This window comes from Nyctibius grandis, chromosome 2 (genome assembly GCF_013368605.1).
Source record: "Nyctibius grandis isolate bNycGra1 chromosome 2, bNycGra1.pri, whole genome shotgun sequence".
Lineage (NCBI taxonomy): Eukaryota > Metazoa > Chordata > Aves > Nyctibiiformes > Nyctibiidae > Nyctibius > Nyctibius grandis.
Genome location: NC_090659.1, coordinates 37,858,112 through 37,873,668, shown reverse-complemented (window position 1 = coordinate 37,873,668; position 15,557 = coordinate 37,858,112). Strand labels below are relative to the sequence as shown.

Genomic DNA, 15,557 nt, shown 5'->3' with positions numbered 1-15,557 from the left:
GCGAATCAGTAGCAGCGACTTCATCTGTACGCTCCAGGCGTCCTTTAGCTGATTCTGTTAATGATTACACTTCCAGTTTTACTTCGAGAAATAGTACCTTCTCCTTTTCTGCCAAGCTGATTCCACTAGATTTTGCGAAATTAGGATGGTGCTGTCTAGGTGGCATGTTTTTTATTTTTGGTTGTCCTGAATGTGTTTCTGATGTGGGATAAGATTAAATATCAGTGCAGGGACAGTTGTAGGTGTTATGCAGCCACCTCAGATCCTATAGTGTGTACTGCCGCTACAGCCACTAAACCCACTGAAGCCTTGGCAGCCTGTACCTCAGCTGCTACACCCCCCACGACAGCCACTGCATCTACTCAGACTCCAGCATCTATTGAATCTGTACCAATTGCTCCTGTAACCAGGAAGAAATACCAAAAGAAATCAGCTCGTGAAGTGAAGGATGATGACTCAGAGCCTTCTAAGGCAGAGCCATCATATGACCCAGGTGAGGGCCCTTCTCAGGCAGAGTTAGGGCCTGACACATATGGGGGTTTCCTCGATCGTCCTTTTAAAGCAGACCCATCACAGAAGAAAGGTCCTTCTAAAGCAGAACTATCACAAGAGGAGGACTCGGACGTAGAGATAACCTACCACTCTTTATCCCTGAAGGACCTGAGAAATATAAGGAAAGACTTCAGCCGTTATGACGGTGAACCTATTATTACCTGGTTGCTCCGATGCTGGGATAATGGGGCAGACAGCATGCAATTAGATGGCAGAGAAGCCAGACAGTTGGGATCCCTGTCCAGAGATGGTGGTATTGATAAGGCGCTCGCAAGAAAGTCAAACACTATCGGTCTCTGGAGGCGACTCTTGTCAGCTGTAAAGAGCAGGTATCCCTATAAAGATGATGTTATGAGTCACCTAAGCAAATGGACCACTATAGAAAAAGGTATTAACTACCTTAGAGAACTGGCTGTGCAAGAGATCATTTATAGACACCCACGGGACATTGTAGATCCTGTAGATCCTGATGAAGTGGAATGCAACCGATCCATGTTCCGGAAGGTTGTGAAGAATGCTCCACCGACATATACCCATACATTGTCAATATTAGTATGGGGAGAAGATGCTATGGCACATTCTACTGTGGGCGAAATGGCTAACTGTATGCGACAGTATGAAGATAGTATTTCTTCCCCACTGCAGGCACGCGTCTCGGCTGTGGAAAAACTGACTAAGGAGAACAAGGACTCATTGAAACAACTGTCAGACAAACTGTTCAGGATAGAGAATAAACTTGACTCTCTGCCTACACAGGCGCGCGTTGCAGCTGTTAGGAGAAAACGCTCTCCTACAGGACCAGCTCAAAGGAAACGGAACACATCACGAGGTATCCTGTGGTTTGCCCTGCGTGGTTATGGGGAGGACATGAGCAGATGGCATGGACAACCTACCAGTACCCTACAGGCACGAATACTTGAGTTGCAAGCTAAAAGAAATACCAGAGAGAATTTTTCTAGGAGGATGGCTGCTCCAGTTACCAGTGAGCAGGACCCCAGTCAGGGGAGATGGGCCTCAAATCACTTTTTCCCAAGTGTGAATAGGAGAAATGAAGGTCCAGTCCCTGTGAGCAGCACGAATCCATTTCTTAATTAGGGGGGCCCTGCCTCCAGCCAGGTGGAGGAGAGGGACAACCGGATTTATTGGACTGTGTGGATTCGATGGCCTGGCACATTAAAACCACAAAGGTATCGAGCCCTGGTAGACACTGGTGCACAGTGTACCCTAATGCCATCGGATCATAAAAAGGGGCAGAACCTATCAGTATTTCAGGAGTAACAGGAGGATCTCAAGTGTTATCTGTATTGGAGGCCGAAGTGAGCCTAACTAAAAATGAATGGAAAAAGCACCCCATTGTGACTGGTCCAGATGCTCCGTGCATCCTTGGCATAGACTACCTCAAGAGAGGGTATTTTAAGGACCCAAAAGGGTATAGATGGGCCTTTGGTATAGCAGCTGTAGAGACTGAGGACATTAAACAGCTGTTTACCTTGCCTGGCCTCTCAGAAGATCCTTCTGTTGTGGGGTTGCTGAAGGTTGAAGAACAACAGGTGCCAATTGCTACTGCCACGGTGCACCGATGGCAACATCGCACCAATCGAGACTCCCTGATCCCCGTTCATAAACTGATTAGACAATTAGAAAATCAAGGAGTGATTGGCAAGACTCGCTCACCCTTTAATAGTCCTATATGGCCAGTGCGAAAGTCTGATGGAGAATGGAGATTAACTGTGGACTATCGTGGCCTAAATGAAGTTACACCACCGCTGAGTGCTGCTGTGCCAGACATGCTAGAACTTCAATACGAACTGGAGTCAAAGGCAGCCAAGTGGTACGCCACCATAGACATTGCTAATGCATTTTTCTCTATTCCTTTGGCACCAAAGTGCAGGCCACAGTTTGCTTTTACCTGGAGAGGTATCCAGTATACCTGGAATCGACTGCCCCAGGGGTGGAAACACAGTCCTACTATTTGCCATGGACTGATCCAGACTGCACTAGAAAAGGGTGGAGCTCCAGAACATTTGCAATACATTGATGACATCATTGTGTGGGGTGATACAGCAGCAGAAGTTTTTGACAAAGGAGAGAAAATAATCCAAATTCTTCTGCAAGCTGGTTTTGCCATAAAAAGAGGCAAGGTCAAGGGACCTGCCCAGGAGATCCAGTTTTTAGGGATTAAATGGCAAGATGGGCGTCGCCAGATCCCGATAGAGGTGATCAACAAAATAACAGCTATGTCCCCACCAACTAACAAAAAGGAAACACAAACCTTCTTAGGTGTTGTGGGTTTCTGGAGAATGCATATTCCAGATTACAGCCAGATTGTACGCCCTCTTTATCAAGTGACCAGAAAGAAGAATGATTTTCAGTGGGGCCCTGAACAACGACAGGCTTTTGAACAGATTAAACAAGAGATTGTGCATGCAGTAGCCCTTGGACCAGTCCGTACGGGACAAGATGTTAAAAATGTGCTCTACACCTCAGGTGGGGACAATGGTCCTACCTGGAGCCTCTGGCAGAAAGTACCAGGGGAGACTCGAGGTCGACCCCTAGGATTTTGGAGTCGAGGATACAAGGGTTCCGAGGCCAATTACACTCCAACTGAAAAAGAGATACTGGCAGCATATGAAGGAGTTAGAGCTGCTTCAGAGGTAACTGGTACTGAAGCACAACTTCTCCTGGCACCTCGATTACCAGTACTAGGCTGGATGTTCAAGGGTAAGGTTCCTACTACCCATCATGCAACTGATGCTACATGGAGTAAATGGATTGCATTAATTACACAGAGGGCTCGAATAGGAAACCCTAATCGCCCAGGAATCTTAGAAGTGATCATGGACTGGCCAGAAGGCAAAGACTTCGGAATGCCGCCAGAAAAGGAGGTGACACGTGCTGAAGAAGCCCCACCATATAATGAACTACCAGAGGAGGAGAAGCAGTATGCCCTGTTCACCGATGGATCCTGCCATCTTGTAGGAAAGCATCGGAAGTGGAAAGCTGCTGTATGGAGTCCCATACGATGAGTCACAGAAGCCACAGAAGGACAAGGTGAATCAAGTCAATTCGCAGAGGTAAAAGCCATCCAGCTGGCTTTAGACATTGCTGAACGAGAAAAGTGGCCAAGACTGTATCTCTATACTGACTCATGGATGGTAGCAAATGCCTTGTGGGGGTGGTTAAAGCAGTGGAAGCGAAGCAACTGGCAGTGCAAAGGGAAACCTATTTGGGCTGCTGAATTGTGGCAAGATATTGCTGCTCGGCTAGAGAAACTAGTCGTGAAGGTACGTCATGTAGATGCTCACGTACCTAAAAGTCGGGCAACTGAGGAACATCGAAACAACCAACAAGTGGATCAAGCTGCTAAAGTGTTCCAAATAGATTTGGACTGGGAACATAAAGGTGAACTATTTTTAGCTCGGTGGGCTCATGACACTTCAGGTCATCAAGGGAGAGACGCAACATACAGATGGGCTCGTGACCGAGGGGTGGACTTAACCATGGACTCTATTGCACAGGTTATCCATGATTGTGAAACATGCGCCGCAATTAAGCAAGCCAAACGGTTAAAACCTTTGTGGTATGGGGGGCGGTGGTTGAAATATAAATATGGGGAGGCCTGGCAGATTGACTATATCACACTCCCTCAAACCCGCCAGGGTAAACGCTATGTGCTTACCATGGTGGAGGCGACCACCGGATGGTTGGAAACATACTCTGTGCCCCATGCCACTGCCCGGAACACTATACTGGGCCTTGAAAAGCAAATCTTGTGGCGACACGGCACGCCAGAGAGAATTGAGTCGGACAATGGGACTCATTTCAAAAACAGTCTCATAGACAACTGGGCCAAAGAGCATGGCATCGAATGGGTATATCACATCCCCTATCATGCACCAGCCTCTGGGAAAATTGAACGGTATAATGGGCTGTTAAAAACTACCCTGAAAGCAATGGGGGGTGGAACCTTTAAAAACTGGGATAAGCATCTGGCACAAGCTACCTGGTTAGTTAACACCAGGGGATCTATCAATCGAGCTGGCCCTGCTCAGTCAGACCTTCTACATACAGTAGAAGGAGATAAAGTCCCTGTGGTGCATGAAAGGAATCTATTGGGAAAAACTGTCTGGATTCTTCCTGTAACGGGCAAAGGTAAACCCATTCGTGGGATTGCTTTTGCTCAGGGACCTGGATGTACTTGGTGGGTGATGTTGCAAGATGGTGAAGTCCGATGTGTCCCTGAAGGTGATCTGATTCTGGGTGAGACTACTTAATTCTGAACTGTATGTTGTTGCTGCATAAGTGTCTTTCAGGTTAAGACAGTGTTGATGAGACCGGAACTAGCTTCATCAAGTGGCGTCCAGTAACCTCCTCGAGTCTGACATCTTTAACCTGCAACCCGTGGGCACGAACCATGACGAAAGAGAGACTGCTAGCCAGAGAGACTGCTGAGAGACTGCTAGCCAGATGGAAACCCACAATCCTGAACCAAATGAACTTAATGAACTTTTTGTATAGAGATGAATCATAAACTAGTGATATGTGTATATATATTTGAAAATGAAAAGGTAGTGGTGATCTGAGTATGACGTGAATGGTATGGAATAAGGGGTGGAATGTCCTGGTTTGGCCCAAACCAGGCCAATTAGTCTTAGAGAAACCAAGGTCACTGCTAAATTCCTCACTGCTTATGAGTGAAGAGCTGAAAGGGGGTCGCACCTGCAGGGAGGAGCAGACAGGGCAGGTGACCCAAGATTGACCAACGAGGTATTCCATCCCACACACGTCATTCTCACTTTCCTATTTATCACTAACCCACTGCCTCCTGGAGGTGGGGCCCAGGAGGGAGGGGCCCTCCTGTCTCCCACTGATTGGTACCAGCTTTGCCAATTTTCCAGTTAAAAGCCTGCAGGTGTGATGGCAGGGAGAGCTATTGCATTTTCCCCTCTGCCCGTGCTGGGGGGAGGTACTGCATTTTCCCCTCTGCCTGTGCTGGGGGAGCAACTCTGCCTGAGGAGGATTTCCAAGCTCTCAGTCTTGGCTTTGTATATATTTGTATATATTTGTATATATTTGTATATATTTGTATATATTTGTATATATTTGATTATTTCTATTATTATTGTTATTATACTCTTTTTCATTATTATAGTTTATTAAAACTGTTTTAGCTTTTCAACCCATAAGTCTCTCTCCCTTTTCCCTTTCCCTTTCCCTTAGGGTGGGGGGAGAGGGTTAACAGAGAGCATCTGCCACCTGGTTAATAGCCAGCCCAGCTTTAAACCGTGACACAGTGTTACTGGGAATGTCATTTTTCCTTCACTTCTGCATGCTCATTTGATGACGTCCCAGTGAAGAAGTGTGGGTAGGATATCCATGTAGTGCATGGAAGCTTCTAGCAAGAGTAAAACCTTGTTGTGCTGGGTACTGTACATGTGTATAACAACAGCTAGTGTACAGCTGAGAGTAACTCATACTAATTTTCCTTGTAGGTGCTCTTATTTTTTCAGTAAAAATCACTTTGTGCAATTTAGGGTAAGTGTTGAAACTTAACGTTGAATAAGGATTTGCCTTCATGAACAATGCTGTCCAAAGACAGACTACATATATCTTTAACTTGAGGCAGTCTGAAGCTTAGTTCGTATCACCTTACAAAGGTTAATTCTTAAGTTCCAACAGTCAGAGTGTCTTTAATGCTATAAAAGCAGCTCCACCCTGTTTAATTCTGCCTGTTGTAAAACAAACAAAAACAACACCCCCACGCCCCCAAGCCTTCCTTTTTTAAAATAAGCCCTGATTAAATATGACTTAGTTTTTTAAAAAAAAAAAGAAAAAACCAACCAAACCCACAAAACAACAACAGAAGACTCATGAAATCCATGATGTATGGTGGACAGGAACTTCTCCCATCCAGTAAAAGAAAAATGTCAGAATTGTCCAGGTGATAGCACTGTTAATTCCTGTCTAAAAGCAGTTTTCAAGCAGTAAGAAGATTACATCTTTTAGCTTGTGAGTAGACATTTTTACAGCTTCTGCATGCAGAGTTATACCCAGTGAAATAAACACACTTTTTTTTTCAAATTGATTTATTTAAATTAGTGTAAAAATCTACATGGAGTCTCATAATTACATAAGCCTGTCTATATAGTACATGTTTAGTTAGATGAGAAAGTTCTGGCCTTAGAATAACCAAATAAAAATACATACTATTATATAAATTTGCAAGAGTTTTATGTTAAACCAGAATAAGATACTCTTAAAACAAAAGTGAGGTGAGTATTCATATGACCTAACCACAGGCACATAAATGAGATGACTGTTAAGTCTCTCTTTCTTGGGCTCTTTTGTAGCCAGGGGAGGGAATATAGCTACAAACGAAAGTGTTCAAGTTGGATTCCTAATAGGTTGTCTCTGTAGTTTATATTTTGAATTCTTTCATTACTCAAAACATTAAAAGTTCTTTATGTTATTTCCCAGATGAGAACCGTGGAAGGAGAATATGAAGATAGTGGCAGTGTCATCTATGAGTATGAACCAGACTATGAATGTGTAAGTTAATTTTCTTTTGTTTGACTGACTTTGAAAAGCTTCTTTGGGAATGTATGTTTTGGGGTAGACTAAAATAACACATGAGGTTTGAAGTTGGGATTTATTGACTTAATGTGACATCCAAAGGCTGTGTATATACTACTAGCTTACACTCTTTTTTTATTATTTTAATGAAAAAGGCGAGTATTGTATCTGAAGCTTCCTACACTGAAGCTTCCTACGCTGGAGATCAGCAGAAAATTCTTACGGAGGTCCTCGGTTATTGCCAGGTATTTTTTTTCGTTGTCTCTGAAATGGCATTTAAACAATTTTACTTAAATTTCAGGAAGATTTGCAATCTATATTTGATAACCTATGACTTCATCCTTTCCAGTTGTTCATTTGTTAGTTGCCCGTTTAACTTCAATATTTTCAAGGAAAAAAAAAATCTACTTCTTCATATTCTCTGAACTTTTCACACCATAGCTGGCAAGAATACTTTTCAAATATTAAGTTTAAATACAAATTGTAAAGTCTAGTGATTTATTGGGAGAGGCTTCACAGTAATGGGAAAGATCTGACTGTCATACACACCTAGCTTTTGAAAGTACATGAGGCTTCCCAAAAGTGTGCCAAGATCCTGGTAGTGTTGTTTTGGCGAGTTCTTTGCTTGTCACTTCTGAAGCAGTAGCTGGGAAGATTGAAAATCACTGCACTGAAAATTAAAAGCATCCCATATTTATTTAGGTGAGCACTCATGTAACTCTGAAGTCACAGTACTCTACAGAGTGAAAGACATTCAAGGCATGCTTTCGGGAGTCACTTGTGAGTGGCTTGTAGCCAAGAATTGATGTCTTATAAGTCTCCTTAAACATATATTCAGCAATGCTATGGAAAAAAATTGACTCTTTCCTGTTTGTAACTCATATAGTTACAGTGTCCATGTGTGTTTTTTGCAGTAATAGCTGATGACATGTGCCTGATACATATTTTCAAGTTGGCAGTGTCCTTTCAATTCTATTTTTATCTCATTCCTTTATACTGTTATGGCACGAATTGTATGTCTAAATTGCTGTGTGAGGATCATATTTGAGTTGCTAAATCCTGGAAACACTGAAGAAGGAACTTTCTATATTGCACAGTAACATATAGTAATAAGTGATGGACTTTGAATGCTTTGATTTATCTGGCTTTTATGCCTGAAAATTTGGGCCTTTACAGTAATACTTTTAAAAAGTTTGTACCTGATTGCTTTAGTAAGGCAACACTGAAAGAAAACTTGACCTTGGGGACTGAGTGAAGATCAGACACTTTCAATAGAATAAGTAGGTTTTTACAAATTCTTTATCTTTCATTCTGTTATTATTAAAAACGTGGATGCAGTTGATTTTCATGCCATTTTTGTTCTGAAACGCATGGCTGAGTTGATTTCTCCGTACATCATTTACATCTCTTTTTCACAGAATCACAGAATGGTTGAGATTGGAAGGGACCTCTGGAGGTCATCTGGTCCAGCCTCCATACTCAAGCAGGGCCACCTACAGCAGGTTGCCCAGGAACACGTCCTGATGGCTTTTGAATATCCCCAAGAAGGGAGTCTCCACAGCCTCCCTGAGCAACCTGTACCAATGCTCAGTCACCCTCACAGTGAAAAGTCACCCTCACAGTGAAAAAGTGTTTCCTCATGTTCAGAGGGAACCTCCTGTGTTCAGCTTGTGCCCATTGCCTCTGGTCCTATCACTGGGCAGCTCTGAAAAGAGCCTGGCTCCATCCTCTTTGCCGCCTTCCTTCAGGTATTTGTATGCATTGATGAGATTCGCCCCTGAGTTTTCTCTTGTCCAGACTGAAACAGTCCCAGCTCCCTCAGCCTTTCCTCATAGGAGAGATGCTCCCGCCCCTTCATCACTTTCATGGCCCTTTGCTGGACTCTCTCTAGTACATCCGTGTACTGTAGTAGCCCAGAGCTGGACCCAGCACTCCAGGTGTGGCCTCACCGGTGCTCAGGAGAGGGGAAGGATCACCTTCCTCGACCTGCTGGCAGTACTTTGCCTAATGCAGCCCAGGGTACCATTAGCCGCCTTTGTGGCAAGGGCAAATTGCTGGCTCAAATTCAACTTAGTAACCACCAGGAGATCCTAGGTCGTTTTCTGCCAAGCTGCTTTCCAGGTAGGTGGCCCCCAGCATGTACTGGTGCCCAGGGTTCTTCCCCAGGTGCAGGACTTTGCACTTCCTCTTGTTGAACTTCATGAGGTTCCTGTTGGCCCATTTCACCCGCCTGTTGATGTCCCTCTGGATGGCAGCACGACCCTCTTGTGTGAGCCGCTCCTGTCGGTCTGGTGTCATCTGCAAACTTGCTGAGGGTACGCTCTGCCCATCATTCAGATCATTAATGAGGATATTAGACAGGTTTGGACCCTTGGGATACTCCGCTAGTTACTAGCCGTCATCTAGACTTTGTGCTGCTGATTACCACTCTCTGGGCCCAGCCATTCATCCAGTTTCCAATCCATGTCACCATCTGCTCATCTAAGCTGTACATCAGCAGCTTGTCTCTGAGGATCTTATGGAAGACAATGTTGGAGGCCTTCCTCAAATCCAGGTAGACAATATCCACTGCTCTACTGTCATTTACCAGGCCAGTCACTTCATCGTAGAAGTTTATCAGCTTGGTCAACTATGACTTCCCCTTGGTGAAGCCATGCTGTGACTATTTGTGGTGATATTCTTGTCCTTCATCTTCCTGGAAATGGTTTCCAGGATTAGCTGCTCCACCACCTTCCCAGGGATGGAGGTGTGGCTGACTGGCCTGTAGTTCCCTGGGTCCTCCTCCTTGCCCTTCTTCAAGATAGGAGTGACATCTGCTTTCGTCCAGTCTTTGGGCTCTTCTCCCATTCACCGTGATCGATCAAAGGTTATCAAGAGTGACCTCACAGTGACATCAGCCAGATCCCTCAGCACACAAGGGCACATCCCATCAGGCTCCCTGGACTTAGTGTATGTCCAGTTTGCTTAAGTATTCCCTGACCAGATCCTCTTCCACCCAGTGCGTATTCGTTGCTCCAGCCTTTCCCTCTGGTCTCTGGGATTCTGGAAGGCCAGTCTTGCTAATAAAGACTGAGGCAAAAGTGGCATTGAATCCTTCAGCTCTTTCCATGTCCTGTGTCACCAGGTCCCCAATCTCATTCAGCAGTAGGCCCACATTTTCCCTAGTCGTCCTTTTGTCACTGATGTACTTATAGAAGCCCTTCTTGTTGTCTTTGACATCCCTGGCCATGTTCAATTCCAGTTGGGACTTGTGCTATACAGGTAGTATTTTTCTTAATATTTCAGTGGCTGCTTATAAGCCTTTTACCTGTGTACTTGGAAACTTGTTACAACTTAAAATAGTATATCATAGTAACTAACTGACCTTAGAACTTCCCAGTAACTTTTCAATGTAAAACAAAACATACCAAATAGGTAAAAATAAAACACCTGCTGGAAGCAGGAAGAACAACCTGTAAGTGCCAGCCACGTTAAAGTTGCAAGAATAAGCTTCTCTGAGAATTTCACTGTGATATTTAGCATTGTTATTTGCATTTTTTATCTTAAGTTGATCTTTAATATGCTTACAGAATATATATGTTATCTACAGATCTTACCCGGTTTAGGGAGGGAATTTTGCCCTTAATTAAATTTTCTTGATTTCTTCGGATTTAAATTGGGTTCTTGTGAAACAATACTGTTTTCACTCTTACATTTGTTGTCAGGCCATGTATGATGCCATTCAGAAATTGGATAAAAAAATTGACCTGCTTCATCGGAAGGTCTCAGAAATGCAGCATACTCGTGTAAAGCCACTGTTGCTCAAACCTGTGAGTATTATAAAGATCTGAGACATTTATTTTTCCTTTAATTCTCTCACTTCCTCTGATGCTTATTTGAAAAAAAATCCCACTAAGATTAAAATTAGTAGCCAAGTAGTAGACTTAAAATCCATTTCAATTAAATTGTTCTAGATTTCTTACTGTATGCCAGCTCCAGTCTCCTGTGTTGTTATTGACCAGTGGCCACAGAATGGCTAGTGGCCTCCATCAAATTCAGGATGCTGTGATGCTGTAAAATTCTATTTGTATTGGAATGAACAGAAATGAATTGCGTAGGTTATGTCTTAAACTTCGGTACATTGGTGTTGCTGCTTTGAGGTGTGGAGTACTGCCTCGTTGGTTTCTGCAGTTAGTTTATGCATCGCTCACACAGGTTGGTTCAATTGACTGATTTTTAGATCTCAACAGTGTGTTGTCATATCCATTACGGTATAGAATTGTATTTTTTTTTTAATAAAACTCCTGTTTTCAAAAGTTTTAAGAAGGTTTGATATTGAGTACACACTATCCATTTTGTTTCGATATGGTTAATCTACTGTTAGCTAAGGAGACAGAATATTAGTATTTGTAACAATGCTCTTCAAAAATCATTGTTTTTCTTTTAAAGAAGGTCACATAATGACCTTTCTTTGTCAACAATACTGCAAAGCTTTTAATGTGGCAGAGATGATCCTGCTGTCAGGAGATGTCAAGACATCAGTAAGGCCGTTTACTTTAAGAGTGGATAAAAGCTATGACATTCTCTTGCATGTCAGTTGTCAATAGGATACTAGGTTTTATTTGGGATGCGTTTTTGTCGAGAGCTCCAAGTTTGTACTGTCCACACATCCAAAAATACGAGACTCAGGGAAAAAATTGGTCTCCTCAGCTATACTTGGACCCTGTGACCTCTGTGCTCTTACCCTCCCCTCTGATCATGTGGGATGGCAGCTGCTTTAATGTTCAGGTTAAAAGTGACCTGCACTGGTTTTTTTTTTTTGAAGAAGCTATATAATCACTATATTTTTTTTGAAGAAGCTATACTATCACTATACAGTGTAAGGGGGAAGCCAGCAAATGCAACCTACCAACCATTTTCTTAGGTTCTGCTAGTACTTTATCTTTAAAACCATCAGGAATGCTGTAGGTTTTTTATAACTGTACCATTGTTGTATCTGTGATGGGCTAAGGATATAAATAAGGAAAGGTTGGTGGTAAAGGTACTATTTGTTTTTATTGGATCACCTCCAATAGCTGGAGAAATGGACAGATTTTCAGGCACATAAGCCTTTCTTCAGGTCATAGATTTTTAAAGGTTACAAGGGTGGAATATAATCCGATTTCTGTAAACAAACAAACAAACAAAAAAACACAAAAAAACAAACAAACAAAAAAAAAAAACACAAAAGGAAAAAACAAAAACCCAAACCCACACGTGTCAGCTACATTTGGTAGCTCCTGCTTAGTGACTTGTATTTTCAACTAGAATGCGTGCTTTGGGGTGCATATGTTTCTTAGTAAAAGTACTGCAAGTGGTGGAAGGCATAGCCCATCTCTCAGTTTGTCTGTCTTAGTCTCTTTGGAATCTTCCATTGTAGACAAGATCTGAATGTTTAATGTTTTCAGCTAGCAAGTAAAGAATGAAGAGGCAGCCAGGAGAGAAAGTGATTTTTTTTTTTCCTTTTTAAAAGAAAGTTAACATGGCAGTAGAGACATCCCTTGAAAATTCAGCAGACTTGGGTCAATTGCTGACAAATTTTAAATTTTATTTTGCCTATTCTTTTTTATAGAGCTTTTTTTAAGAGCCTTTACAAAGCTGTCTTTCTCATTATGTATTTCCCTGACTTTTTAGAAAGCAATTGTGCCAGCACCCCATGTGGAAAAAACTTGAGAAGCATTGAAGCTGAGCAGAGAAACTCTTAGTGTTGGAACTACAAGTGAGAATAAAAGAAAGTTAGAGAGAAGGCTAAAAAGTAATAGCACCAGCTTCATGACAATGACTACTTCAATGAAGAGTCTGTTGCCAATAGCATAATTACTAAAATCTTGTCTTCCTGATTTGCGAAAGAAAAAAATGACCAGATATTTCTAATTTAACCTTTTAATTGTTTTCTGAATCACATTTGCAGAAACCAGTTGGATTTACATACAGAAGTTCCAGTCATTTGCCCCAAGGAAAAATAAGAGTACGGAAATCCATGGGAAGGGAATCAAGTTTTCATCTCTCTTCACCAGGCCAAGGAAGGCATAGCCCAGTCATAAGGGTTGCTTTACAAAATGGCCACGGTCAGGTCAATTCCACAGTAAAACACGTTCCACAGAGTCTTCAGCTTGAATCGCAGCAGCCTGTTTGTAGGCAGAGCCCGCCACTGCCTACTATAGTTTCTACACGATCACTGCATTCATCATACACAGGAACTAACAGGATGCCTGACCTTTCTCCACCATCAAATCTTGTAGCCAGCGTCGTGGAAAGTACTGTCAACGTTGCATCTTCACCAGTGGCACTGTCATCGATACCAGCACCATCTGAGACCAGTCTGGGAAATAATGCTGTGGTGACAAACTGCAGAAATGCATCTGGGAGTGTGAACATTAGTAAAGAACTACCATCTTCTTCAGTCTCCATCAATCCTAGCTTTGGTGAGTTCCTTTGTAGTAAATAAAAGTAAATAAACGAAGGCTAAAACACTGCTGCTAGCATGAAAAAAACATGCCTAAAGAAATCTCTTTATCATTGTTTAGCAAAAGTAAAGGAGCAGAACTGGCTGCCTTACAAACATTTCTGTAATGGAATACTGTTTAAAAGTCTTGAAACAAAGGTCATAGCAATGTTTAATATTCCAGGGATCACTTAAAAACCTTGGCAGTGTATATACAGTTATATAGACTACCACAAGACTTTGATTTACAGTACCTGCTTTGGGTTCTTTTAAAACTACGCCCTTTTTTTCTCTCTTGGTACTCTTGATGTAAACTATTTTTAACCTGTGTATATGTCATAAGTAATGTATGCATGCTATGCATATGTTTAAAAAGACAGAGATTGTCAGTAAAGCTGAGGCGTATGCCTGTATACGTTTTGCATTTAAGAAAGCAACTTACCTGATGTGTGTGAAGGAAATACCTGTTTTCTTCTGGTGGAGGATTTTATCAGTGAAAAATCCTTTCTATCCTCAAATCCTCCAGTGTTTGGTTTCTTTCAAAATACTTAATTCCACAGAAAATGAAGAATTCCATAGATCATTCCGTTATAATAAACAAGCACACATGAAATAGCACCATGTTTTAAAAACTAATGCGTTTCTTTCAGAAGTATTAGTGCCCTGAGTTATGTGGAAGGCTGGGCTATGAGTTTTTGGTTGCGTTTGGTCAAAAAAATAAGTTCATACAGCTGCAGAGCTGCACGAATAGTAGGTGAAATACTCGGATACCTATCTGCGAATTTGTAAATGGTGTATGAATTAGCAGTACTGTGTATGGATATGCCATTCTTCATGGGTCATTGTCTTGAAAACATACATGGTATCTGCTCATGTGCATTTTCTGAATGCACAGTCTGAACATTTTGGACTTGTGTTGAATGTATTTTCTTGGGTGTTGTTATTTCAGTTAGTTATATTGGTGGTTAACATGAATTAAAAAGATATTTCTGTTGCTGTTCCAATTTAAAGCTGCTTTTGTAAGAGCAAAGATAAGTAATACATAGTAGAATTAGCTGTAGTAGAGAACATACACCGAGGGTACCATAGAGATCAAGAGAAAGAGTTTGAAAAACTATTCTTTTTTTAACAACTTGCTTGGGGTTTTAATTTTTTTTTTCTTTAAATGTTTTTGTTTTATGAAAGAGTTTGTTGGTGACCCAGTGAGAAATGTAAAAGTTCTTGGAAACTATTTGGTGAAAGCTCGGCAAAAGACTAAACCAAAGTATGCAGCGCGCTACTTAGTTCGTGTCTTGTTCCCCAAGGAAACATTATTGTGCAGCATTATGGGAGTGAGTGCACGAGGGCGCAGAACATTGGATTCAAACAAAATTGATGCAATAAGAGGTATGCGACCTTTACAAATGCACAGATTTACTTCTTTAATACTTAACAAAGTTTTTAACTTAGAAGGAGTCCTTTTCTATGTGTTTTTTCTAATCATTGTCTAGCCAACTGGTGAACTGGTAAATGTGGTAGTGGATGTGCTCCACTCTGCTATGTCTTTTGGTTTTGAAATTCCTGCTTGGTAATTGTCAATGTTCCTTTTTCTTCAATGTGTATAAAACAATTCTGCTTTATTCTACTTTTGTGTACTTCATGTTCATCAGTCATGCTGACTGTTTCTAAATCTTTCGTTACAATTTATTTTGTATTTATGTGGCATGGGTTTTGTGGGGTTTTTTTTTGTTCGGTCGGTCCGGTTTTTGTTTGGTTTGTTTTTTTTTATGGCCATGGTATACTTAGAATGGACCTTAACTGGTGATTCTTAAATACTCTTCTCTTTCTCTCAAGTTCACTTTTCTTGTTTGAGAAATGGTGAAGGTGGGGAGGGCATTTTTTTTTTAAAATGTCAAGCCATTTCACAGATCCTATAGCATGTATGTATGAACCTATACATCTCCTTCCTGTTTAAAGGGTGGGAGATTAT

The 15,557-nt window shown here is 41.8% G+C and overlaps 1 protein-coding gene across 6 annotated transcripts in view; it reads left to right on the top strand.

The window, feature by feature from the left end:
• The window catches only part of BEND2 (BEN domain containing 2), a 40,967-nt gene that overhangs the window by 10,987 nt on the left and 14,423 nt on the right, over positions 1-15,557 (top strand). For 4 of the 6 annotated variants that reach the window (XM_068395574.1, XM_068395570.1, XM_068395572.1 and 1 more), the window contains 5 exons: positions 7,030-7,101; positions 7,281-7,370; positions 10,830-10,934; positions 13,055-13,568; positions 14,774-14,974. In XM_068395574.1, the coding sequence (XP_068251675.1) occupies positions 7,030-7,101; positions 7,281-7,370; positions 10,830-10,934; positions 13,055-13,568; positions 14,774-14,974 (982 nt within the window). Of the gene's footprint in view, positions 1-6,015; positions 6,088-7,029; positions 7,102-7,280; positions 7,371-10,829; positions 10,935-13,054; positions 13,569-14,773; positions 14,975-15,557 lie in introns of those variants that run through there. The other 2 variants (XM_068395575.1, XM_068395573.1) reach the window with 2 other exon arrangements.